The sequence below is a fragment of the Calliphora vicina genome, chromosome 3 (genome assembly GCF_958450345.1).
Source record: "Calliphora vicina chromosome 3, idCalVici1.1, whole genome shotgun sequence".
In the NCBI taxonomy this organism is placed as follows: Eukaryota; Metazoa; Arthropoda; class Insecta; order Diptera; family Calliphoridae; genus Calliphora; species Calliphora vicina.
Genome location: NC_088782.1, coordinates 26,307,979 through 26,333,728, shown reverse-complemented (window position 1 = coordinate 26,333,728; position 25,750 = coordinate 26,307,979). Strand labels below are relative to the sequence as shown.

The following is a 25,750-nucleotide window of genomic DNA, read 5'->3' as shown; positions in this document are numbered from 1 at the left end:
AAAATTTTGAAGAAATTTCATCTGGATTGTAGCCTATTAATAGAATATTTGAAAGAGTCTCCATTGTATTATACGCTTTATTCAATTCTGTCATTTTAGGGATGAATTGAAGTTTTATCTAGAAATTAATTTAAAAACTTGATTAGATTATTTTACTGAACCGATTTCCACACAATTTTCAATTTGATACAAAATTAAATTATTTTAAATGGTTTACTGTACAAAGTCGATTTTGCGATACCCTATCGTAATTTATATAAAAGTGGTTACTAACTGAATCAATTTTATGTTTGTGCAAGTATGCATCGTGCATGTACTATATAGTATGTCTGAAACCGAAAACAACCCCTCAAACCGGATAGCCCAAATAACACATACTCAACATACAGCAGCTAAATGGGAAAGAAGAAAAAAGAAAACAAAGGACAAACAAAAAGAGCGAATGACTGACAAGTTTTGCATTATTAAGGGTGGTTTTTATGTGTTTGGTCTGACTGACATTTAGCAAAAGCTAACAGCCGGTTAAAAAGAAATAAGTTTACCACAGTTGAACAGCGGTATTCGGAGCGTACGGACCAAATAAATATAGTTTGGCGGAAGCGGCAAATTTTTCTTTAAATAATTTTAAATAAATTCTCCCTCACTTCTCATTTCATAACACCCTAAATTTAGACGTTTTGAAAAGGAAAAAAAAAGTTGAAAAACAGCAGAAAAAGAAAAAAAAACACTAAAACTTCGTACATTGTGTATGTATCCATTGGTAATACATACATAAAGATTTTGTGCAATTATACAATATACATACACATAAGTGTTGTGTGTATGTGTGTGTGTGTGTCTGTATTTAAACGTTTCTAACGAGAAAAAGAGGTGTTTTAATTTGAAAACTATTAGAAAGAAGAAAAAAAAACTTGGTTTTTTTCTTCGTCCAGCCATTTATATTGGGTGTTAATTAATATATTTTTGGAATTTCTTTACGTCGGCTTTACTCCTTTGTGAGTTGTAAAATCTTTAAAAGTGGAATCCCCAAAGGCAGAAAACTCTACGGACGCTCAAATAGCACCACCAGTAGAATCACCGACAGAGCCAGCCGCAGCAACAGCAGCAGCAGCTCCTAAAAGTGCGACACCTAAGACGCCCGGCATAAACAAACGCACCAAAATGGCTGACAATTGTTTCAAGTGCAAAAAATCAATCAACTCCAAGGAGGGCAGCGTCAGCTGTCCCTGCCAGAAAAAGTATCATCGCAGCTGTGTGAACATCGATGACGCCCTGCACGAGGCCATACAAAAGAATCCGATGATCTCGTTTAGCTGCGACGAGTGCCGTCAGCAGTCGCCCAAAGCCATGGCGGCCAAGATACACGCCATTGAGGACAAGCTGAACAAGGTGGTGAACGGCGTCAACCAAATACAGGGACGTATGTATCAGCAATACTTCCAGTTCGGTAATGCCAACAATGCCAACGAAGTCAAAAAGCAGACCAACAGTCTTATAGTCGTCGGCAATAATTGCAATTCGGATCGACTACAAGTCGTCTGTGATTATGGGCGCTGGGTGCAGGTGGGCAAATTTGCCACCTCCACTTCGGAGGACGACATTATCGAACATTTGGCCGAGGAGTTGAAGATTAATAAGAATCTTGTCAAGTGCACCAAATTGGTTAAGAATGATGCCAATTTGGCTGCATTGTCCTATTGTAAGTTTAAGATTTCCATACCGGACTATCGCTTCAACGAGCTGTTCAACGAGGCTATTTGGCCCAGTGGTGTAATGGTCTCACCATTTACCCCCCGTTCCCAATTAAATCAAAATCGCATTTAAGGGAAAACTGGTTAAATATGTATGCACGCCAGCCACACCAATGAACACGAAAAGAGCTTAAGTTGATGAGAACAACAAAAACAACAGAACGTTAACAAGAGAGTTATAGAGATGGAGAGAGGGAGGAGAAGACCCCACTTTTTTCTTCTATGGCAACGGGGTGTTTTTATCTTTCTCTTATCAAAAAAAAAAAAACAGAGGGTGTTTGCCAATTGTAGGAGGGTTTGGAGAACGAGCGAGCAAAAGCCAATTCACACAACATAGACAGACAGCTGCTGGGTAGGGGTTTTTACTGAAGACTTCTGGTATACCGACAAAATCAACAACACCAACTACAACTACAGCATTATATTAAGCAAACACCATTCGTTCAATTTCAAGTTTCATCAATTTTTGAGAACTTTTTGTTTTTCATTGTTTTTTTTTTTTTTTTTGAAATTTTCATTATTCATTCATGGCGTTGTAGAACATACAGATTTTTTAAAGAATGAAATGAAATCAAATACATTTTTTAAACAATTCTCAAAAAAACTTTGCAATTGAAAAATGTAAAATTACATAAAATGATTAATTAAAAAAAGAACTAAACAATTTGCTTGTAAAACCAAGATTTTTTTCCAACACAATTTAAAAGCTTAAAATATTGAACATTGTAATACATTAAATATATACTTTTAACATATTTTAGACATTTATGAACAAAAACCAAATACTATTCTATTCGAAGAAAAACCCAGAACAAAAAAGAAAACATCAAGTATTAGAAATTTGCATAATAATTATATTTGTCGTAATTACCAGTAAAACAAATAAACATAAAAACAATATATTTAAAAACTATTAAAACAAGAAATAAAATATTAACTTTTCAACATAAACAACAAACAAACAATTTAGAAAGTACTTAAATACACAAAAAGCATAGAAATACAATATATATCTATATATATTTAATTGTATATGTCTTTTAAAATATTTCCAAAGATTAACTTTAAGTATATTCCCCCTTTTTAAAGCAACTCTTTAATTATAAAAATTATAAATTTAATTTTAAACAAAAGAAAATAAAAAACTTTCATTTTGATTCTACTTTAAATACTTTTTCTCTAACAACAAACAAACATTCCTTTTAATGAAATTTAAAATTCTATTTATTTAAAACATAAACAAAAACTTATTTATTCAATTCAATTCAATTAAATTTTATTAATAAAATTCCATTTATTTCAACAACTCACAATAAATATTCTTCAAAAAAATATTAACTTAAATAAAACAAAAGTAATGAAAAAAAAAACCAAACAAAAATAAATATTAGAATGACAAAAAAAAGCATTTTTAAAAACTTATCCAAAATATGTATTAATGTAGTTTGAAGGCAATTTCTTAAAAGCTTGTCGTAAACATTTTTAGAAATTTTCAATATTCATTAAAAACAAAAAGAAAAACTTAAACCAAATAAAACTTTATTTAAACAACCGAAAAACCAAATGAATTTGAGTCAACAGACGGATAAACTTGAACGAAAACCAAAATTTACAATAACGTCGAGGAAAATATAAAAAAAATTAAAACACGATTTTCAACATTTTATGGTTATTGTAAAGAAGTGTATCGCAAGAAGAAAAGAAGAAAATTAAACTTACATACAACAAGTAAAATCTTAATATTTTTTTAAAAATAAAATCGTAATTTATTGAACAAAAATAAATAAATAATATACAACAACAATAACAAACATTCACAAACAATTTACGTATTTAGTATACAACAAAACAATATTATGCATGCATGTATTTATATCAAATTTTTAAACTGAGAAAATAAATTTGAAGAAAAACTAAATGCGAGTTTTTTTGTATTATTTAAAAAAGAATAGTTTGAGATCATAGATAAATACAGATAGATCGGAAACTCCCTTGTCAAAGACCTAACTCAGTTTTCAAAAACCTTAGTGATGCGAATGTATTAGTAAAAAAAAACTATGTGAAAACAAAAACAATGCTCGTATGTGTGATGATTTTATGCAATTTGTTAGTTTGAGTTTTTTCTAGTTTCAGCTCTATGTATATTTCTCTATATTTAAGACTTCTTACAATTCACTAATAGTTATAAACATATTGAGCATAACTAAAATTTTAAAAAACAAGTAAGAGAGCTTATTCGGCTGTGCCGAATCTTATATACCCTTCACCAAATTATACTTCAAAATTTTAAATATTTTTTTAAATATTTCTATTTAAACAAAATAATTTTTTTTTTATTATTCAAATTTTTTTTTCCAAATTGTTTTTTACAATTTTTTTTTTTAATTTTTAAAAAAAAAATTTGGAAAAAGAATTTATTGCAAAAAATTTTTTGATGGAAAATAATTAAAAATATTTTCATTGTAGCTCCAACTTACTATAGCGTTATATACATCGTTGCAATGTACTTTGAAATATCTATCATTAGATATCCATATTGTCCATATTAATGACTTAGTAATCCATATATAGATACAAAAATAGGGCAAAAATCGAGGTTGTACCCGGTTTTTTCCTTATATCTCAGCCATTTGTTTGCCGATTTTAAATAGCAACCGAGCCGGAAGAATTCCCAATATATTGATGTATGAATCATGTAGTAAAGTAGGTTATTTGGGGGCTACGGAAAGTTGATTTCAACATACTGACAGACAGACGGACATGGCTATATCGACTTCGCTATATATAAAGATCCAGAATATACATACATATATACTTTGTGGGGTCTCAAATGAAAAATGTAGAAATTACAAAAGGAATGACAAACTTATATATACTAGGGTGATCGATTCTTCGACATTTTTTAGAAACCGGTTTCTTCGAAAAATTGTAATTTAATATAAACCGGTTTCGGTTTTTTATAATAACCGGTTAACCGGTATTTGGAAAAATATAAAAACTCCTAGAAATAAGTAGAAAAAAAGTGCCATTTATTAAAATAATAGTGATTAAAACAATTTTGATTACTTCTTTTATCCTTCACAAGGTCTTTGGTTCAAATTTAACCCATTTGACCCTTAAAAAAAGTAGTATTTCTACTCCTTTTTTTAAAAAAGTAGTATTTCTACTCCTTTTTTTAAAAAAAAGTAGTATTTCTACTCCTTTTTTTAAAAAAATAGTATTTCTACTCCTTTTTTTAAAAAAAAGTAGTATTTCTACTCCTTTTTTCAAAAAAGTAGTATTTCTACTCCTTTTTTCAAAAAAGTAGTATTTCTACTACTTTTTTTAATGACTAATTTAATTTCAAATGTCAACAACTACGTTAGATTTTTTAAAAACAAAAATCTATTTTCTATTTGGGCCAAATTTGACCCGAAGATCGTTAACGTCAGTAAATTTGAAGACCTTATGAAGGTAAAATTATCTCTTAGGAATAAGTAAAACACAGTTTAAATGCTTTGGAATATATCGATTTTTTTTTTTGTTTTTATAAAACTAGACATTCAGATCACTTGTGACATTTTCTAAATATAAATAGTCTTCTGAAATAGTTGAAATATTTGTTTTAATTTTTTTTAAAGTTTTTAATACACTAAAACTCATAAAACCCTCATCGAGGAGAAAAACTAGGTTTCTTCGATATTCGAAATTTGAGCTTTTCAAAAAAACCGAAACCGACCTTAGCAAAAAAAACCAGTTATAACCGGTTAAAAACCGGGCCGATCACCCTAATATATACCCTTGCCACTCAAGGCGAAGGGTATAAAAATTCACCCATTTCTGGATTGGATAAACCAACAAACAAAATTGTCGAATTTGGGACGATATTAATGCACATGAGATTCAAAAGCGTCCAATTCATCCCGAAAAAGTCACTGTTTGGTGTGGGTTATAGGTTCACCGGGTCATCGGTCCATATTTCTTGGAGAACATCAATGGAGATGCCATCACAGTCAATGGCGAGCGCTTTAGGTCGATGATTATCAACTTGTTTTGGCCTGAATTGGATGATATGGACACCAACGACATGTGGTTTTAACAGGACAGCGCTACGTAGCTCATGCCACATTGGACAATCTGCACGAGCGATTTGAGGGCATGGTCATCTCACGTGGGGTTATGTGAATTAGCCACCGAAATCGTGCGAATTTTTTTTTATGGGGTTTTCTTAAGTCGCAGGTCTATGCGAATAAGCATATATAACATTTTATTTTTAATGATTTGCGGTGACTGGTGGATTTGCAGTCGGTGAGTATGAATATGAAATTAGATTTTCAGAATTTGATAAAGCAGTTCTAATATAGCCAAAGGTGTGTGAAAATTGGATATCCAGGGGGGTTACTCTCTATTGCGATGCGAAAGAAAAATGGTAAAATTGGTACCCTTTATTGCGTTTTCGCATTGCACAAAAAATTTGTTTAAAATGTTTTTATTTACAAGTTTTGACATTTCATTTTGTCATTCTTAACTATTGTTTATTTTGTGGTGACTGTGTTGCTTCTTTATGCGAAAGCGTTAGCGTAGACGACACAGAGTACCAAATTGTATTCTTATCGCATTTACCTTTCGTATCGAGAGAGAGTAACCCTCCAGGTTACGCCATGTACACGCTAGCGACATATCCAAAATCATATTTAAACATTAAATCTATAAAATTGTGATTTCAGAAAACCAAAATATGTGAACTCGTTTTAAATAATGAACCTATTTTGCTGATTTTAAATAGCATTATTCTCGAAGGTATATCTGATATATTGATCTAGGTACGTAATATTGATGGGGTCTTTGGAAACAAACATACCGACATCGCTATATCAAATTAAATATCAAGTATTTTAAAGCCTGCAATTCTTTCAGCATTTCAATTAAAAGTAAGAGTGTTATATTCTGCAGTATAACCACCATCAATATGATGGGGGCTCCTTTTGTTTGTGCCCTATCGTGTTTTCAACAGACAGAGGGACATACATAGGTAGATAGATCGTCTTAGAATCTTATGAGGACCCAGAATATGGTTCAAAAATTTGGTTCTGCGAACAATATTTCGATGTTATAAACGGAATGACAAAATAAAAACTAGCCATTAAAGGATTTTTCACACCATAGTTACCTGTCTAGGCCATTCCAGACCATTCAGAATTTCATAAGGATCCAGAATATATACACCTTTGTGGGTCTGCGATGAACATTTCGATGTGTTACAAACGGAATGATAAAATCAATAAATATTATAAATAAAATACTGCAAAACCTGAAAGTCTATTGAAAAGTATTGCTGCAATATACTAATTCTAATATTGTTTATTTAATTAGTTTTTTATACAAATTATTATTTCAGATAAAGAAATGGACAAAACCACAGAACATCAATCAACAGCGGAAAATGTCGCTACTGGAACAACTCAAAAAACCAATATAAAGCCACAAAAATCCACCACATTTGCCAATGTATTTAAGTTATGTACTGATTATGATTTGCAAGATTTCACTAGTTATAATAATTGGACCAAATGGTTACATCGACCTGTAGATGCCTCTGCTTTAGGAGTGTTTCGCATGTTATATGGTTGGAACTCAAATAATTAATATAAAAAGTGTTTAAATAACTTTAAAATATTTCTTTATTTTCAGGAGCTGCCATGTTAATAGACATTGCCGAGGAGAGGGGCGGCAGTCAAATGGATGTAAGATTTGGTGAAGCTAAACACTGCCACTTTCCTTTATTCGATGGTATACAGGCTTTTAGTTTTCCCATAATGGGCTGTGTGTATTTATGCATGTGGTTAGGCGCCATTGGCATTATGTTGGGCTATCGTTTTCGTTTGAGCTGTTTGGCATTTGTGGTACCCAATTGGTATATATTTCTTTTGGATAAACCTGCCTGGAATAATCACAGCTATTTGTTTGGTCTAGTGGGCACCATGTTATTATTCACCCAAGCTAATCGTTATTGGTATGTGGTTTACTTTGAATATATGTGTATAATTAAATTCTAAGTCAAAATTATGTTTCTATTTTAGTTCTTTAGATAAATATCTGTCACCCAACCTGCCCTCAACTGTACCCTATTGGAATTATTTTCTTATAAAATTTCAATTTTTTATACTCTACATGTATGCTGGTTTGAAAAAACTTACCGCTGAATGGTTGTCCGGCTATGCCATGTCTTCGTTAAGTCGCCATTGGGTTTTGAGTCCTTTTCGTTGGGTTCTTACCGAAGAGCTGACGGATTTGTTGATTGTTCATTGGTTTACGGCGATATTTGATTTTTCTATAGCTTTCTTGATGACTTGCGGTAAAACACGAGTATTGGCCACTCCGTTTATGATAAGTTTTCATTTGATGAATTCACGCTTATTTATAATTGGTAAGTTTGATTGATGGCTTCGAATTAGTTAATTCAATTTAAGCTTAAACAAGTAAGAGAGCTTTATTCGGCTGTGCCGAATTTTATATACCCTGCACCAAATTATACTTGAAAATATAAATTTTAAATATTTTTAGATAGACAAAATTAATTTTTTTTTCCCAAAGTTGTTTTTTCCATTTTTTGGTAAATTTTTTTTCGAATTGTTATTTTAAATTTTAAAATTTTTTTAATTTTTTTAATTATTAAAAATTTTTTTTTTGTTTTTTAAAATTTTTTTTGGTGAAAAAAAAATTCGGGTTAAAAATATTTTTTCCGATTTTGACCCATTGTAAGTCCAACTTACGATGGTCTTATATACGTCGTTGCAAAGGTATTTGAAATATCTATCATTAGATATCCATATTGTCTATATTAATGACTTAGTAATCCAGATATAGGTCAAAAATAGGTCAAAAATCGAGGTTGTCCTGGTTTTTTCCTCATATCTCAGCCATTTGTGGACCTATTTTGCTGATTTTAAATAGGAAACTTCTCGAAAGCATGCCTGACAGAATTATTTAAGATGTGGATCCCGAAGATATCTGGGGTCTTCAGAAAATTGATTTCAACAGACAGACAGACGGACGGACATGGCTTAATCGACTCCGCTATCTATAAGGATCCAGAATATATACACATTATAGGGTCGGAAAATTATATTGTGGAAATTACAAACGGAATGACAAACTTATATATACCCTTCTCACGAAGGTGAAGGGTATAAAAATTGAAATCTTAATTCAGAATAAAAACAAAGAGAAATTCATTTCATAAAAATGTCTTCTCAACTTCATTTTAGTTGGAGACATTGATAAATATTGTTTGAGAACTTCAGAATTAGTCCATTTTTTATAACTTTTAAAATTTATAATTTCAGGCATGTTTCCTTGGGTGTGTTTAGCTCAAGTGCCCATGTTCTATAGCTGTGATTGGCCAAGAAAGTTCACTTTGGATAATTTAAAGAAATTCTACTATACAACTGTCAAACAGAACGTCATGCAGGACAACAAACAGCCGGTTAATGATAAAATTGAAATGTTAGAAACTAAAACCCAACAACAATTAACTTCCACACATAAGAAGGATGAGCCCATTGTTTACTGTAATGCCTGCAAGAAATTAGTGACTACATCTGGCGAAACCTCTGTTGGAGAAAGAATTCGCAGCTGTATAATATTGCTATACTGTAGTTTACAGCTATTCCTGCCATATTCACATTTCCTAACACAAGGTTATAATAATTGGACCAATGGTTTGTATGGCTATTCCTGGGACATGATGGTACATTCATATGACACCATATTGACTACAATTAAGGTGGTGGACAATGCCAACAGTAAAGTGCACTATTTGGATCCTTATGCATTTACCGAATACGATCGTTGGACAAAATATGCCGATATGGCCCAGCAGTATGCTCGTTGCATACAAAAGAACATAGAGACAGAACATCAACGTAATGCTGCCCACAGTCCTTTAAGTTCTACCAATATTTCTATATATTTCGATATATGGTGTTCGATGAATGGCCGCTTTCAGCAAAGAGTGTTTGATCCCCGGGTAGATTTACTTACAGCCGAATGGTCACCCTTTAAGAGAACAGCTTGGTCTTTGCCGCTGCTCAATGAGTTAAATCATTTAAGACCAAAACTACGCACCATAGCCAATGAAGTATTGGCTTGGAACAATTATTCCGATGTGATTTTTGTGGCCGATTTTCCCGGACTTACCTTGGACAATTATATATCGCCCGATTTGACAAATGTTTCGTTGACCATACTCGAAGGCAATGTACGCTATTACAATGATAATGTTAATGAGACTTATTTCCTGACATCTGGCAAAAGCATCAGTTTGCCCAGTGGCAATGTTCATCATGTCACCACAATTGGTGTGAAGCCTTCATGCTACTTATTCACTTATGTCAATAAAACTATGCAAGAGGAAAATATTGAGATTATTGAGAACAGCATTGATGGCAAACAGATGAAATCCTTGTTGCCATTGTGGCAGGAGTTTCTAATGAGAGTGGATAATTATAAACGCTTCCTACAGCACATGGGTAATTCTGTGTTGTATTTGTTGTATGATGTACCATTACCTATGGCAGTAAGGGAAAGAAATTAGAATGAAAATTAGGAAAATGATATAAATGATAAAATGATATAAACGAAATATGTATAAGAAATTTTTATAAAAAATAATTTATAACGTGATAAATTTAACTGTTCAAAAACAAAAAACTATTACGAATTATTGAAACTGTTAAACAATTTTATTAAAAATGCATTTAATCTCCAAAAAACTTGAAATTTTCAATAACAATTTGTAATATTTCAAATAGTGATTTGTTATTGAACAAATCTAAAGTCTTTTACATTATAAAATATTTATAGAACGATTGTAGGGATAAAGAAAAATAAATTCATGTGTAATCTCACTACAATTGTTTTATAAATATTGAATAAAATTAGTCCCGTAGTTAAAACAAATATTAAAGAAATAAGTAACACTTGTTTCCCCCTCCCCCTTAAGTGCATGTAGATGTGACATCAGAAAAAAAAGTAAAACAAATTAGAATATTTAGAATTTGTGTGATATTGAAATATATAAATAAATATTATAACTTTTAATAAAAACGTTGTTTAATTAAAATTTTTGTTAACTAGATTTTTTATTTATTTACAGGAACATACTTAAATACATACACATGTTTTACTACTAAATGAAATCGTATTAATTAAATAACTTTCAACCTTAACAACTTCGTTTATAATAATTTATGAATTTTTTGTCCATAAATTGAAACAATATTTAAATCTAAAACGAAATCTTTTTAACAAACACTCACTGCGCACAGCCTCTAGCTATTTGAAAAAAAAATTTAAAACTATTTACACTTAAAAAGGACAATTGTTTAATTGGTTAGGTTTTTGGCATTTTAAAATAAATTTAAAAGTTTTTCTTTTATAAAAACTTAAGATCAAAATTGTTGTGTTTGCGTTTCCCAGAGACGAGCATACAAACCATTTTTCTTAAGTAGCTCGGCATGTGTGCCGCGTTCACCTACTTGTCCATTTTCAAGTACTAAAATCTCGTCAGCATCCATAACGGTAGATAAGCGATGGGCTATGCAAATACTAGTTCTTCCTTTAGTAGCTCTAACTAAAGCATGTAAAATATTCTGTGGGTATGTGTGTAATGAAATTGTTTAAAAGTTTAGTTTTTGTAATAAAAAGTGAGCAAATAAAAATTATTGTTGTACTTACCAATTCCGTTATTGAATCTAAACTACTGGTGGCTTCGTCAAATATTAAAATGGGAGAATTTTTCAATATCGCTCTGGCTATGGCCACACGTTGTTTCTCACCTCCCGATAACTTTAAACCTCTTTCGCCAACCTGTGTGTCATATTGTTTGGGCCAACTCATAATGTTATCGTGCAAATCTGCCATTCGGGCAGCATTTTCCACATCTGTTTGAGATTTGTTTAAGTTGCCATAATGTATATTATGCTGTATGGTATCATGGAATAGCACAGAATCCTAAAATTTTGTTATTGAGAAAATTTGTCAATACTGAACTCTTAAGCGCATTCTCTTTTTACATTCTTAATAAAAATAAGTAACAGAGCCGAATCGACCTTCACCAAATTATACTTTAAAATACAAAATTAGGTAAACAAAATTTAAAAAAAAAATTTTAGAAATTTTATTTTTTCCAAATTTTTTTTTAATATTTTAAGTTTTTTTTTTAAATTTATTATTGAAAAAATTTTAAATATTATTTGATAAACAAAATTTAAAAAAAAAAAACAAATCGAAATTGTTTTTCTTAATTTTTTTTTTTTTTCAAATTTTTTTTTAATTTTTTAAAAAAGTTTTTTTTTAAATTTATTATTGAAAAAACTTTTAAATATTATTAAGTAAACAATTTAAAAAAAAAATCCAAATTATTTTCGACAATAATTTTTAATTTTTTTTTCAAAATTTTTTTAATTTTTCAAAAAAGTTTTTTTTTTAAATTTATTATTGAAAAAAATTTTAAATATTAAGTAAACAAAATTTAAAAAAAAATCCAAATTGTTTTTTTTAATTATTTTCGAAAATAATTTTTAAATTTTTAAAAAAGTTTTTTTTTAAATTTATAATTGAAAAAAATTATGAAAGAAATCGTTGCAATGGACTTTGAAATATATGTATATCAATAGATATCCATAAATCGAGGTTGTCCCGAAGGGTATACAAATAAAACGAATTCGGGATGCAGATAAGTCTGACTTCACTTCTAGGTCTATTTCCTCTTTCACCTACGAAACCAGACTTTAAGCAAGAAAACTTGCATAATGTAAACGAAAGCAAATACAGTTTTCTTGAAAAATGAGACGTGAACAACTTTGAATTTTATAAATTCACAGAACTTTAATTTTAGCTAAACAAAACTTTCAGTAGTTTTCAATTACTTAGGAAAAATCGTGATTTTGTAAATACTAAATTATTGCAGAATAAGTCAGCAAATCTTTTATTATTCGTAATATCACTTTATTAAACAAACACTCACCTGAGGCACAACAGCTATAGCTTTTCTCAAACTATCGATATCAACTTCACTTATATCCTGGCCACCGATTAAGATTTTACCAGCATTTGGTTCAAAGAAACGGAACAATAAACGAACCATTGATGATTTACCCGAACCTGAGCCGCCAACAAAAGCAATATTCTTACCAGCTGGTATTGTGAAAGACAAATCCTTAAATATCGGTTTTCCATGCTCATATTCGAAATTTACATTCTGAAATTCTATGGAGGCATTATCTGAGCCCAAAATCAATGGCGGGGCATCGGGACGTGTCTGAACACGACTATCAACATTCATTAAAGTGAACATGGACTGCATATCTAACAAGGCTTGTCGTACTTCACGATAAACACTGCCCAAAAATCCCAGTGGTATACTTAATTGGAAAAGTAAACCATTTACCATAACCAAATCGCCCACAGTCATGTTACCCTTAGCAATTTCATTGGCTGCCAAAACCATGATTATACTTAAAGCACTGCTGAATATAGCATTTTGTCCAAAGTTCAATAGAGCTAAACTGGAACTGGTCTTCAAACTGGCCGATTCATACTTTTTGAGAACTTCATTGTAACGGTTAGCTTCGAATTTTTCATTATTGAAATATTTCACCGTTTCATAGTTAATGAGAGAGTCTACAGCTTTATTGCCAGCTTCGTTTTCAGCTTGGTTCATGTAAACGCGAAATTTGGTACGCCATTGTGTAACAGATAAAGTGTAGGCCGCATAAATACCCACACAACCCATTGAGACGCCAGCAAATGCTAAGCCACACTAAATTAATACACAGAAATTAACAAAATAAAACAAATCATTTCAAAACAAAAAATTTTAACTAACCTTTATACCCAAAATGCTGGACACCAAAGCCAATTCAAATATGGTGGGAACAATATTGAAAACCATGGCAGATAAAACAAAATTTATACCTCTTGAACCACGATCTATGGTCTATTGAAATCATACAAAAAAACTACAATTAATAATCGATATACATTTAAAATAATAAAACATAATACCTTTGACAGGGCGCCAGTTTGTTTATTGAGATGGAATGCTAAATCTAAATTATGCAAATGTAGAAAAACATTGGTGGCTATTTTGCGTATGGAATGGTGGGCAACTTTGGCAAACACAGCATTACGTAATTCATTAAAAGCCGCTGCACTAGCACGAGCAACACCATCTACATAACAATAATAAATATAATAATTAAGCTCTTGATTTAATTATGTTTATACTTACAGCCTATCAGCATGGCAGTGGAAACAGATAACACAGTATCAACTGGTGTATCCATTGACAAGGTACCCAAAGTATCAACAGCTCCCTTAAATAAAAATGGTACACAAACCGTTAACATTTTTGAACCCGCCAGAAGGCCCAATGATATGGCTACTCTAAAATAGAAAGAAAATTAAATTTCAATTTATTTGAGATAATTAATAGTTATTAACTTGTTATTTACCTTTTCCTAACTAAAGGATCCTCTTTTGGCCAAATGTACGCCATCATTGCCCTCAGCATGTCCTGCGATGTTACTTCAGGTGCATCTAATTTACCCAGAGAACTACCCCCATTAACACCTCCTAGATGAATGTGACATTGTCGTATTGGTTGTATTTGTTGCAGTACATTATGTTGTGGTAGCGTTTGAACAGTTTGGTCTGGACCTGTGGGGATTTACTAAATTCAACAAAGTAAGATCCCTACAGGGCCACACAACACACAAGCATATAAGTACAGTTTTTTTTTTGTTCAAAAAACAATATTAATACAAATAAAGTTAACAAATAAACTTAAACGCAACAGATTTTATTATGTTAGTTATTCAATATAAACAAGCAAAAAGTTAAATTAAGCTATTATTATTGAAAAGCTTAACCCTCTAAGGCAGGAAACAAATTGTTTATTTTCGCAATCGATTTTAGATTTTTAATATAGTGAATAATAAATATATGAGTGTAAAGCATAAACAAATAAAGTTATCTCAAATTTTTATTATCACAAAGGGATTATTGGACCCAAGTGAGCTGTACGAGACGAAGGTTTTGGACAGCTGCCTGAATACCATCTCAAATTTTAATAAAAAAAAAACTATATTTCTGCTTAACAGATATTTCAAATAGCCAAAAAACAGTCGACATCAGTCATTAAAATTGTATGAAGGAGAGCTTTGTAATCGCATATGAAGCATTAGAGGGTTAAGAATTGAAATAATAATACAAAAAGACAAAACGATCTTTGTAAGTATTTAAACAGACAAATTTTATTCGATTGTTCCGAATTTTGAATATCTATCAACATAATTTTTGAATCTTCTAAACAAGGAACATGTTTAACACACCAAGAAACAAAAATCATTGTTATACCCTTCACCAAAGTAAGTTTATCATTCCGTTTATACTTTCCAAAATATGTGTTTGCTATCCGATAACAACAGCGGGTTTCACTTGATGGTAAAGATTCCATATACAAGGGCGGGTCAATAAGTCCGTGGCTGAAAGGTCAACACTGATCCTCTCAACAGGCATCTGTCCGTTGACCATGTCAAAATTTGAACATGCTGAGCCATTTAGTTTGTGTTTAACATCCATTGATAGTAGACTACCTCGTCACTTGAGAAGACTTTTGGAAAAATGTGAATTTCGTGAGCCCATTAAGCATTATTGCTAAATACTGTGGGAACACCGCACTATCAATTTCAATGGTAAAATAGTGGTTTACTGAATTTCGTTCTGGACGCTCAATTGCTTCGCAACTATACACCCGAAGCAATTGAAAAAAAGCAATTACACTGTGTGTAATTTTTTGAGTCATGGAAATATAACCATATACGGACACCACTACGTGATAAAATACCAAAAAAGACCCGTGTCTCTCAGTTTTGCCCAAAGTCATGCACTTTTTTTATGGGGCATCGGTGTCATTTTTGCCCAAAAAAAAAGTGATTATTTTCTCAGGCTCATATCTTGCAAACAGTTCGGAATTTTGTTTTACTCTCTGAGACAAAGTTGTAGCCCTTGTCATAAAGAAAAAAAATTGTGAACATAAAAAAATCAAAAAAAACTTCATCTTCAAGATCAAAATCTTGCACTGTGTTATATATGTAAGATATTTAGGCGCTTCGGAAAGTTGATTTCAAAAGACATACGGACCGACCGATGGACATTACTCGACACCTCTATCTACAACGATCCAGAATATACATACATACATATATGGAATCGCAAATGAAAAATATAGAAATTACAAACGTAATGACAAACTTATAACATTTTTGCAACTCTTGCATATATACTACGAAAAGTCATTACTGCTATTACAATTGGACAAAAAATATTGAAAATAAAAAATATGAAAATAAATAAATTAGGCCCTAATTTTGTAAATCACGTCACCAAAGTGATGTTTATGTGCAAAGCAAAAACAACATTTCACACATTTTAAAAATTTGTTTTTGTTTTGTGTACACAATTTTCAAATTATGAAAGGCAAATCTACGCTTCACAATTTGTACATAAAACAAAAACAAATTTTTGAAATGTGTGAATTGTTGTTTTTGCTTTGCACATAAACATCACTTTGGTGACGTGATTTACAAAATTAGGTCCTTATCTGCAATTCAAATCAAAGAAAAAGTTTTTTATTTAAACTTTTAAAACTTATTACAAAATTAAAACTAACATTTCAGGCAAATCTATACAAACATGTAAAAATATTAATACTTAAATCCTTTGATTTAATATGTTTCCTATAACATGGTGATGGATATTAAACAAAATATAACTTATTTATAATAAAAACGAAAAAATAATGAAATATTAATTACAAATTTGTTTTGTGGTTTGCACAATGCTAGATGCAAATTGTGAAAATGTTTTTTAGTTCGCATACTATTATGGTTCACGTGAAGATTTGTATTGAAAGCTTTTGTTTTGATATACAAATGAACAGAGAAAGAAGCTCAAAAATATTAACATATGGATGAAAAATTATGAAAAAAATTTGAAACTGGAAACCTAATTGTAGTAAAAGTAAAAGAGCTATATTCGGCTATGCCGAATCTTTTATAATCATCACAAAATTATATTTTATAATAACAATTTTAAACATTTTTAAGCAAACAAAATTAAAAATTTTGTTTTAAAAATATTTTTTTTTTAACATACATACATATCTATCATTAGATATCCATATTGTCTACATTAATGACTTAGTAATCCAGATATAGATAAAAAAAAATAGGCCAAAAATCGGATGTCCTGGTTTCTTCCTTATATTTTTTATTTTATTTATTTATTCGTGTAATATAGAGCCAAAAAGGCCATACAAAAATTCATATTACATAGAAAATAACCTGAGCAAAAAAGAATGCACTAATATTATACATTAAAAATAAGTAAATAATAATACAATGTTCCCTAAACGGCTCCCCAGCCATAACCATATATGTCAGCCATTTGTGGGCCGATTTTAAATAGCAACCGAACCGGGTCTATAGCGGATATGCTGTTTCTTAAAATTTTAATTCTATTATATCTTTTAAAAATCAGCGGCTGAATTCAGATCTCATATTATTTACTACAATATGAATATACCCAGGCAGAAGAAAACAATCAGCACAACATAATGAGGGTATTCATTTCAAAAAAATGGAAAATTACACTCTGATTTTTTTACATTTTAAAAAACAAACACAAGAAAAAAAATTAAAAAAAAAATTATTTTTTTTTGTGTAAAAGTGTAAAAAAATCAGAGTGTAATTTTCCATTTTTTTGAAATGAATACCCTTAATGTTTTTCAAATTTTCAATGTAATATCACAATATTAATGTTATATTTTTATTTGTCCAATGTTGTGGTTCATAATTTCTGGTAGTTTTAATTTTGTATTTATATTGTTGAATTCGCACAAAACAGTCGTAATTTCTGCCTGGGTAGTTTCCAGTTTTAACAACTAATGGATTTTTATGAAAAAAGGTCTCAAAAAAAGGAATTTAAAAAATTTAACTTACAACGACATTAGCAATATATTTTAGCTTTCGCCTTTACAAACCCGTTAGGAAAGTTCTAAATTTTCAAATTTATTTGTTTTAAAAAAAAACAAACAGATGCATACGTATGTATTCCTTTACCAAATATTCTAGACTTAGGAGAAAACCAAACAAGTCAATTGAATCAATTACCTTTAGGCGTCTTCTTTACAAAAACGCCACCTAACAATTTACTGCCGGGAGTAGGAGTAAACGGTGTTGCTTTCTTTTTTGATTTTGAAGTGCCATCATCCACATTGGTTACGGTGGTACGTGATGAAATAAGCTAAAAAGGGAAATGTGTAGGAAGATACAAACATATATAATAAAACTCCATTTTCTTAAAATTTTACAAATATAAAAAATATTTAGATTTATTTTTATTTCAACGGTAAAAAAATACAACATTAGCTACTTTGTAAGTTAATTAAGCAAGTATTTAAATATTCTAAGCATTCTTGTAAATAAACCTTACAAACTAAACCCGATTTAGTTAAATTCTGTTTACTCTCCAACGTGGCCACAAACTTTTCATATTCTTTGATTTTAAATCTTAATAAAAGTTCTACTTCTGCATCTACAGTCAACAAATTATCCTCAGAACCGAATGCAACTTGATTCAAAATATTGGGAAATGGGCTTTCTTCTTTGAATAGTAAATGCAAGACAACATGCAGATTGTGTGAAATGCCCTCTTCTCTATGCACAAACATTTGATCGTGCAGATTGTGTTCACGTATAAATTTAAATTTATTTTTATGAAACATCAAACCTACGAATGATTTCTCTTGTTGCAAAAACGTTTCTACATCATTAAGGGTGATTTCAAAAAAATCATTTTGATTTCCGGGCAATATGAAACCATATTCAACGAGTAACTTTAAATTTGTTAAAGCACCATAACTTATGAAAATCTGTTTAAGAGGTAGGATTTTCTCTGCGGGACAATTTTCCAAAGTTAAAATGAATTCAAATTGCTTGGTTTGGGGATTGCGTATTAAATCTGCTTGAGTTGTAAATTGATCAGAATGATTGAATAAATCGAGAAATGGCGCTAAAGCCAAATTACAATCTTCGGCTATTAGAGGTTGAAAGAAGCAGTTATCCGGCTTAATTTGCTTGCCAAAGATATAAACACTACGTGTATTAACCACAAAATAGGACCAACGGAAATCGTTTAAAGTATATTTTAAATCAAAATCTTGATATTTATAAACTAGTTTTAGATTTTGAAAGGATTCTTTAATCTTGCGATTTTGTTCAACTGTACGTTCTAAAATCGAATCTGGCAAGCATTGTAATTCGGACACTGGACAAAAATAAGGCGTGGTAAAATATGTGGGCAAAGATTTTATATATGAATTGAAGTTTGATTCTGCTGCTAGCAATTTTTGATGCATTACATAAAAGGCCATTAAAGATTGAAAAGGTATCTTGTGATCTTTATCAAACTGCTCTACATTAAACATATTTTTAAAATCCTCATCATTCTCTATGGTTTTAATAGATAACAATGCATCGATGGGTAAACGAATAATTTCAGCTTCCTTTTCAATAGCCACCGACTTCGAACATAAACCTCTGCCGGTTAAGGGAAAGTTTCGTGCCGTCAGTTTGGTCTCATTATTCCAACCTAAAGTACTTAGATATTTATATAAATCCGGCAGAAAGCGTTCATCTTTTGTTTGCTGCTGTTCTAAAGCTAAACGCTGGCGTTGTGTGCGTAGGCGTTTGGTACGTCCCATTTTGATGGATCAATTATAACTTTTGAAAATTGTGATAAGAATTCTCTGCTGTTTAAGTTGTTTGTATGTGTGTTGCAAAATTGTCTCCTAACGATGTAAATATATGCCTGGATTACATATAAATTTATATTAACAGATTTTTACAGTTTCTGTAAAGACAATAAAAGGACCAGAGGTTTTTATTATGACACTTTTCCAAGGGGCTTAAATGAAACTATCATTTGAGTCATGTAATTTATTAATAATTGTGGCCAAGTTCTTGAACATTAACTATGTATTATGTATATTATTTTTCATTTAATTAATAACAATCTAATAGTCAATGTGGAAATCTTTGCCATTGATTTAATCTACGAAATTATTTTGAACTGTATTAAATGGTTTGTTTATTTTAATACAGATTCTTCAAAGAATTTCGTGTGGTATTTTAGACCATATGGAAAAATATTAGTTTAACAAAATTAATTAAAGAGAAGTTAAAAATCTCTTTTTAAAAACATAGAGTAATAATTATAATGTTGTTACAAATGAAACTATCATTTGAGTCATTTAATTTATTAATAATTGTGGCCAAGTTCTTGAACATTAACTATGTATTATGTATATTATTTTTCTTTTAATTAATAACAATCTAATAGTTAATGTGGAAATCTTTGCCATTGATTTAATCTACGAATATCTTTTGATTTGTATTAACACGTTTGATTATTTTAATACAAATTGTTCAATGAAGTTCGTGTGGTTGTTTAGACCATATGGAAAAATATTAGTTTAATAAAATTAGTGAAAAATATATAAAAGAAATATTTATAAAGATTTTCAGAAAATAAAGATCTTTCATTGGGTATACATATGGAATATGTTAAATAATTAGTAATATCCGCCATTTCTGGGCCGAATTTAAATATCAACCATGTTTAGGTACCTATAAGTTATTTGGAGCTTCAAAAAGTAGATTTCAACAGACAGACATGGCTATATCGATATATACTTTATGGGGTCGCAAAAGAAGGGAAGGGTAAAAGAATTAAAATGCTTTTTAAATAAATATATGATATAAGGTCTGTTCAAAGTTTTCTGCGTATGTTCGTGAATTCTTTCCCGATAATAACTAGTAACATGAAGATTTAAGATTGATGTAAAATCCAAAATATAAATTTGTCTCTTCAAGGAATTATTTTCATATATTTTCCTCTGTTCTTGATATATATATCTATAAACGATTTTGTTTGGCTATTTCATTACACTGGTCTATTGTCAACACACGGTTTAAAAATTCAGCACAGTTCTTTAACTTTCTTTGGATCCCAAAATAATACTTCACACATACACACACTTAAACAGCAATTCTTATATCTCATGATTGTCACCTTTTTTGTCAAAAAGGTTTTTGAAAATATCCAAACAAAGATTACGAAATACGTAGTTGTTGGTAGAAGTCTCAAAAAGGTTGTTTGTCAATGAAATTGGCCTTGATTTAAGCATTAAGAACTAATTTAAGAATACAACTTACCAAATGTGCAGCCACACGTTGACCAGAAGCATTGAATTTGCAGTTTGTATAACGAGTTAGTGTACTATATGATTTGTTATTACTATTAATGGATTGTCTACTGCAAAATCTAGCCAAGTGGACCAGTCCAGCCATAATTTTCCAAAATTTATAGGATTTCTAGCCTGTAATATTGTTGTATGAGTGGGATATTGACAGTCGTGATGTACAAGTGTTGAGTACTCAATGCAGACTACTCATGAGTATTCAGTACTCAAAAGTACCTTCTAAAAAAAGAACAGTTTCACAGTGAAATTTTTAAAAAGTAATATGACATACATATGTTTATTTACATATAACTATGAGATATTGTATTGAGTACTTAAGACCCAAAAACACATATAATAATTTTGCTTTAACTGTAACTGGCAGCTACGCAATGGGGAAACAAATGCAACTCAATCAGTCCGTTAACATTATCATACATTTTCGTTCTTCACATACTTCAAAGTTAAAAACATACAAACTTTTGTACTTTGCGCTGAAGTTCGCTGTACTGATTGGACTTCTCTGAATATACATACACGTATTTAACTGCATCGCTCAGTCGAAGTTGAAGCAAACGTATTTTATATGTTTGAGCCTTTACTTGTAAAGTAATGAATAATATCGAGTACTTATTAAAAAATTTGCAACACTAATAGCAATTACTTTTTCATAGAAGCAGTGTTGGTATTTTAGCTATTTTCTTGTCAAATTTAGCGATTTTGAATCCATTCTAGCGATTTTTTTATGAATTGCAAATATAAATAACGTTTTGAATAACGTCTTTCATTTTAAGCATTCTTTCAGTTTCATCTTTGGGTATCCAAATTAAAAATTCAAAACTTTATGTTTTGATCCCAATAATTTTCCAAAAAAATGTCTGCTCAAAATATGTATGTCAGATTAAAAAAATAATTTTTTTCTGAAATCGAGAAAACTATTTTATGCGTCGACGGTGTTCAACATGCCGGTTTGAAACCTATAGAAAACTATTTTACATGCCACAGACTTTAAAACCGTTCCGCTCAGCCATAGGCTCTATTATTTGTAAAATCAGATTTTGACAAAATTCCACTAATTAAAATCATGTAAAATAACCTAGATTGTGACCAAAATTTCATGTAAACTAGGTTCCGGGCAGATGTAAATAAGCCATTGTAAATTGAAGTTAAAACAAAATTACAGTCATCATTAAAATACCGTTACCGAAATAACAGCAACTACCGTTACCGCTCATTTAAACGTTCCGAATCTGCCTTGTGAATTACTTTAAACATAACTATTAAAATTTAATTTTTATAATGTTATCTTGATAATAGTTATGTTAGGTCCTTGTTATCCATCTATTTTACTACACTAAAAATTATTCTCGGTCATTTTAATTGTTGCCCACAAATCTAAAACAATTATAATTATTTAACGTTTTGGAAGTATTTATTTTGGGTAATTTATATGGGTAATTAAATTACAGGAATTATATTGTACATTTTAATTATACTTGAAATGTGCATTCAGCTGCCCAATAATGTTTGTAATTTATTTTTAATTGTTTTTTGTATACTTATTAGATATTTCATTTCAACCAACAAGGATTTGGCCATTTCTAAATTATTTTCGGAGAAAGCGTTTCCTAAAGATACCACTTTTTCTTGTAGTTCTTGTGTTAAACGATCGTTTATGGCATTTAATTCATTTTTAGTAGTGGCATCCTCAACTTCTTCATTGCGTTCCATCATTTCCATAAGAAACTCCTTATTAAGAACACTATTGTCCTGGGGTATTTGCAAGCCATTCAGCTCTAATAAATACTGGCCTCTATCAATGGGCACTGACAATGTTTTATAAGCTTTATTGATTAGCGAACTCCAGTCAGCTGAATTGGTCTGCTCACGAGAAGTTCTAAAAAGAGAAAATTAGTTAAACATTAAAATACATAAAATGAAAATTGTCTGCAGTACTAACTTATTACTAAATTTATCTGGATGCACCACAGTTTGTAATTGCCTGAAGCGCTTCGTTAATGCTTGAGCTTCCAAATCAAATTTTTGGGGAAAATCCAAAAGATCAAAATAGTTCTGCATTAAAGAAGAAATGAAGCTCGTGAGTAAATTATTCAAATAGAAATTAAAGCACCACCTACGATTTCTGTGTTTACATCTTGTAAATGGCCACAATGTTGACACAACATTAAGGCTTCTCCTTGCCTCATTTCCTTTTTACAATTCCAGCATTCTGTGGCCTTAGTTAACGTTGCTGGAGCATATGCACGCTTTTGTTGACTATAGTTTAAATTATTGAATATTGTTTCCTTAGTAGCTTCCCATTCCAAAGGTAAACATGGTGTGGCTTGTGCTGAGCTAGTAAAAACTAATCTACTTTGGTTTATATGGTTTTCTTTAAGATTTTTCAAATAACCACAACTTATTCTAGCAAATCGTCTCATTTTGTACGTGTTTATTGTGAAATTAAATTTTAAAAATTTAAAAGAATTTGTTATCTAATAAGTAGGCAAATAAATAAATAATGAATATGTGTATCAAAACAAAACAGATAATTAGCTGTTTTTGCCAGTCAATGCCAAAGTGTTGACAACGTCATCAAAAACGCAATTTTTCACAAAAAACTTGACTTTTCATAAAAAACGGTTTTTAAATGAACATCCAGTTTTTACCAAATATCTAGGTTTTAACCAGAAAATAATACTCAAAAGTTCATACAGAATCTTAAGAAAAACATATAGGTTGTATAAAATGCTTTTAATTGATTTAAAATGCTTACAAAAAGTAGTTTATCTGCAATAAAAAAATGTCAACTTAGTGGTTAACAGCTTACCGCCATTTCTAGGGTTAATTCGAAGGGGATTAAAGTTATGTTTACTCAATATGGCAGCATATTTTAGTACACTACATGAATTTATACAACTATATCAATATGGCAACATTCTTATTAAAAAAGCGCCTTGGATTAAATTTAAGTCAAGTTTTTTATTAAAAAAGTTAAAATGGGTAAATTCACAATTATATTAGTTTGTTCCAATTATAACATATAATTTTTTGCAGACTCCTTATTACTTTCTGAAGAAATCAAGCAATTAAAACGTTTAAGTAAGTTTATTTAAATTTTAGTTTGTAGAATAATGTTGATATGTAGTTCATTTTGTTAGGAGAGTTTTATGAAGATCAATTAAAGTTAGTGGGCATAGAAATGTGTGATTTGGGTGATGATGTCTACAATTTGCTTGATGAATCTGTAGAGTTACAGCGTGTTACCAATTTGCAGGACATGCGCCTGTCGAATCTACAAACTTTTTACTACAAAAAGAAAAAGGAACACTTGGACAATCAAGCCATTATAGCGCAACTGAAAAACGATATTAAAAAACAGCAACAAGAGTTGGAAAAAGAACAGACAGAATGCAATTTATTGGAAAAGTAAGCTACCTTAAATTCCAGTGAAAAATAATGTATTGTTGCTAATGTGTTGAACTTTTATTCTATTTAGATTTACCACTTCAATTAATAAACGTCTAGTATCCGAGGCTCAAATGCAAAGTTCAAAACTAGACATAGAAGCCAGCATGAAGAATTTACAAGATCACTTAGTAAGTATTTAAGAACATTGTTTGATAAACACGTCCCTCGAATAATCGAGGACAAATTTTCAACCGGCCATTTCAAATGTTTCTGTCAATTTAATTTTTTTTGTTTTAGGAAACATTGGAGATACCAGACGACTTTAATATAGACGAGTTGATCAAAAAAGTGGATTTATTGAAAAATGAAAAATCTAAAGAAAAGAAAGAATTTTAGCATTCAAATTAAATACATATCGCACACTAAATACAATAACGTCACAACTCATAATTCTTAAATTTTCAGGAGCAAAAACGGTTGATCTTCCAGAAGCAATGCAATAAACAAAAACAGACAACGAAATTTTTGCAGTCAAAAGAGATAGTGACGAGAACGACATTTTTGGAGTAGTTAATAGATGTGTACTGTGAATCAATTTATTGAAAAAATTCAATTTTGAAAAATTTTAAGTTGTGACGTTATTGTATTTAGTGTGCCGAAAGGTAACCATATAACTAACAAAAATTTAATTGAGATTGTTTTTAACTGATTCTGATTTATGTTATGTTGGCAATTATCAAAATACTGGTCTTAAAATACTTTTGTGATTAAAAAGGTCATCTGTAAATTATGTGGTTTTGTTTTAAAATTATCGCTATATCGTAAAGGGTTATAAGTACAGCTTGTTCAATAAAAATGTGTTTCAATTTGTATATTTTACTCGTTTTATTTATATTTTAGATGTAATATAAAGATATTGAACATCTATTATACTTTTTTTTGGTTCATGCCTTTGCTAAAGGTGAACATCACAAATAGAATACAGGGGCCGAATATCCGCAACCGATATCGAGTAAAATTGATCGTAATTTTTCTAATTTGAGATTATGGCATTCCATATCGACCAAGAAATTTAGTACATTTTATCATAATTTCGATATGATAGCTCATTCGATCACGAATGCGGTAATTTGGCCCCTGCTCTTCTAATTTCTGTCCGACTAGTACCACTCCTTTAAATAAAAACAAGTGTAACTCACCTAATTTTACCCCAAATTAAAAAAAAAGAATAACAAACCAC

At 30.3% G+C, this 25,750-nt stretch overlaps 6 protein-coding genes across 7 annotated transcripts; 3 read left to right on the top strand and 3 right to left on the bottom strand.

The window, feature by feature from the left end:
- The first annotated feature begins 528 nt into the window (after positions 1 to 528).
- Positions 529 to 3,669, top strand: LOC135954123 (uncharacterized). Its single transcript, XM_065504194.1, has one exon. The coding sequence runs from the start codon at positions 1,162 to 1,164 to the stop codon at positions 1,822 to 1,824; it is 663 nt and encodes a 220-aa protein (XP_065360266.1). The 5' UTR covers positions 529 to 1,161; the 3' UTR covers positions 1,825 to 3,669.
- Positions 3,670 to 7,136: 3,467 nt separating this feature from the next.
- GC (gamma-glutamyl carboxylase) lies at positions 7,137 to 10,326 on the top strand. Its single transcript, XM_065505714.1, has 4 exons — positions 7,137 to 7,356; positions 7,422 to 7,743; positions 7,811 to 8,157; positions 9,077 to 10,326. Exons 1-4 carry the CDS (start codon positions 7,137 to 7,139, stop codon positions 10,324 to 10,326), a joined length of 2,139 nt encoding a protein of 712 aa, XP_065361786.1.
- An 846-nt stretch (positions 10,327 to 11,172) lies between these two features.
- On the bottom strand, positions 11,173 to 21,275 carry ABCB7 (ATP binding cassette subfamily B member 7). 2 transcript variants are annotated; one of them, XM_065503426.1, is made up of 9 exons: positions 21,074 to 21,275; positions 17,969 to 18,101; positions 14,249 to 14,453; positions 14,026 to 14,180; positions 13,800 to 13,966; positions 13,621 to 13,731; positions 12,760 to 13,554; positions 11,469 to 11,744; positions 11,173 to 11,383 (listed from the first exon to the last, which is right to left on the bottom strand). In XM_065503426.1, the coding sequence occupies exons 1-9, from the start codon at positions 21,206 to 21,208 to the stop codon at positions 11,183 to 11,185; spliced, it is 2,178 nt and encodes a 725-aa protein (XP_065359498.1). In that variant the 5' UTR covers positions 21,209 to 21,275; the 3' UTR covers positions 11,173 to 11,182. The 2 variants fall into 2 exon arrangements, with proteins under 2 accessions (XP_065359498.1, XP_065359499.1); XM_065503427.1 differs by having other exon boundaries at positions 14,249 to 14,369.
- On the bottom strand, positions 18,152 to 19,689 carry LOC135954033 (SET domain-containing protein 4). The gene has a single exon (XM_065504080.1). It carries the CDS (start codon positions 19,558 to 19,560, stop codon positions 18,223 to 18,225), a length of 1,338 nt encoding a protein of 445 aa, XP_065360152.1. The 5' UTR covers positions 19,561 to 19,689; the 3' UTR covers positions 18,152 to 18,222.
- A 1,234-nt stretch (positions 21,276 to 22,509) lies between the features above and the next one.
- Hsc20 (iron-sulfur cluster co-chaperone protein HscB-like protein, mitochondrial) lies at positions 22,510 to 23,578 on the bottom strand. Its single transcript, XM_065503838.1, has 3 exons — positions 23,238 to 23,578; positions 23,060 to 23,172; positions 22,510 to 22,996 (listed from the first exon to the last, which is right to left on the bottom strand). The coding sequence occupies exons 1-3, from the start codon at positions 23,538 to 23,540 to the stop codon at positions 22,609 to 22,611; spliced, it is 804 nt and encodes a 267-aa protein (XP_065359910.1). The 5' UTR covers positions 23,541 to 23,578; the 3' UTR covers positions 22,510 to 22,608.
- Positions 23,579 to 24,095: 517 nt separating this feature from the next.
- Positions 24,096 to 25,382, top strand: wac (wee Augmin). The gene is made up of 4 exons (XM_065504992.1): positions 24,096 to 24,201; positions 24,261 to 24,528; positions 24,599 to 24,698; positions 24,808 to 25,382. The coding sequence occupies exons 2-4, from the start codon at positions 24,302 to 24,304 to the stop codon at positions 24,904 to 24,906; spliced, it is 426 nt and encodes a 141-aa protein (XP_065361064.1). The 5' UTR covers positions 24,096 to 24,201; positions 24,261 to 24,301; the 3' UTR covers positions 24,907 to 25,382.
- Positions 25,383 to 25,750: the final 368 nt, after the last annotated feature.

Coding starts and splice junctions, on each gene's coding strand:
- GC (XM_065505714.1), top strand. CDS start 7,137: ATGGACAAAACCACAGAACATCAATCAACAGCGGAAAATGTCGCTACT. Junction 7,357..7,421: donor AGTGTTTCGCATGTTATATG/GTTGGAACTCAA, acceptor CTTTATTTTCAG/GAGCTGCCATGTTAATAGAC. Junction 8,158..9,076: donor TTCACGCTTATTTATAATTG/GTAAGTTTGATT, acceptor TTATAATTTCAG/GCATGTTTCCTTGGGTGTGT.
- LOC135954123 (XM_065504194.1), top strand. CDS start 1,162: ATGGCTGACAATTGTTTCAAGTGCAAAAAATCAATCAACTCCAAGGAG.
- LOC135954033 (XM_065504080.1), bottom strand. CDS start 19,560: ATGGGACGTACCAAACGCCTACGCACACAACGCCAGCGTTTAGCTTTA.
- Hsc20 (XM_065503838.1), bottom strand. CDS start 23,540: ATGAGACGATTTGCTAGAATAAGTTGTGGTTATTTGAAAAATCTTAAA. Junction 23,173..23,237: donor AAGATGTAAACACAGAAATC/GTAGGTGGTGCT, acceptor TCTTTAATGCAG/AACTATTTTGATCTTTTGGA. Junction 22,997..23,059: donor CCAGATAAATTTAGTAATAA/GTTAGTACTGCA, acceptor TTCTCTTTTTAG/AACTTCTCGTGAGCAGACCA.
- ABCB7 (XM_065503426.1), bottom strand. CDS start 21,208: ATGGCTGGACTGGTCCACTTGGCTAGATTTTGCAGTAGACAATCCATT. Junction 13,732..13,799: donor AAACTGGCGCCCTGTCAAAG/GTATTATGTTTT, acceptor TGATTTCAATAG/ACCATAGATCGTGGTTCAAG. Junction 11,745..12,759: donor CTATAGCTGTTGTGCCTCAG/GTGAGTGTTTGT, acceptor ACAAAATTTTAG/GATTCTGTGCTATTCCATGA.
- wac (XM_065504992.1), top strand. CDS start 24,302: ATGTGTGATTTGGGTGATGATGTCTACAATTTGCTTGATGAATCTGTA. Junction 24,529..24,598: donor GAATGCAATTTATTGGAAAA/GTAAGCTACCTT, acceptor TATTCTATTTAG/ATTTACCACTTCAATTAATA. Junction 24,699..24,807: donor AGAATTTACAAGATCACTTA/GTAAGTATTTAA, acceptor TTTTTGTTTTAG/GAAACATTGGAGATACCAGA.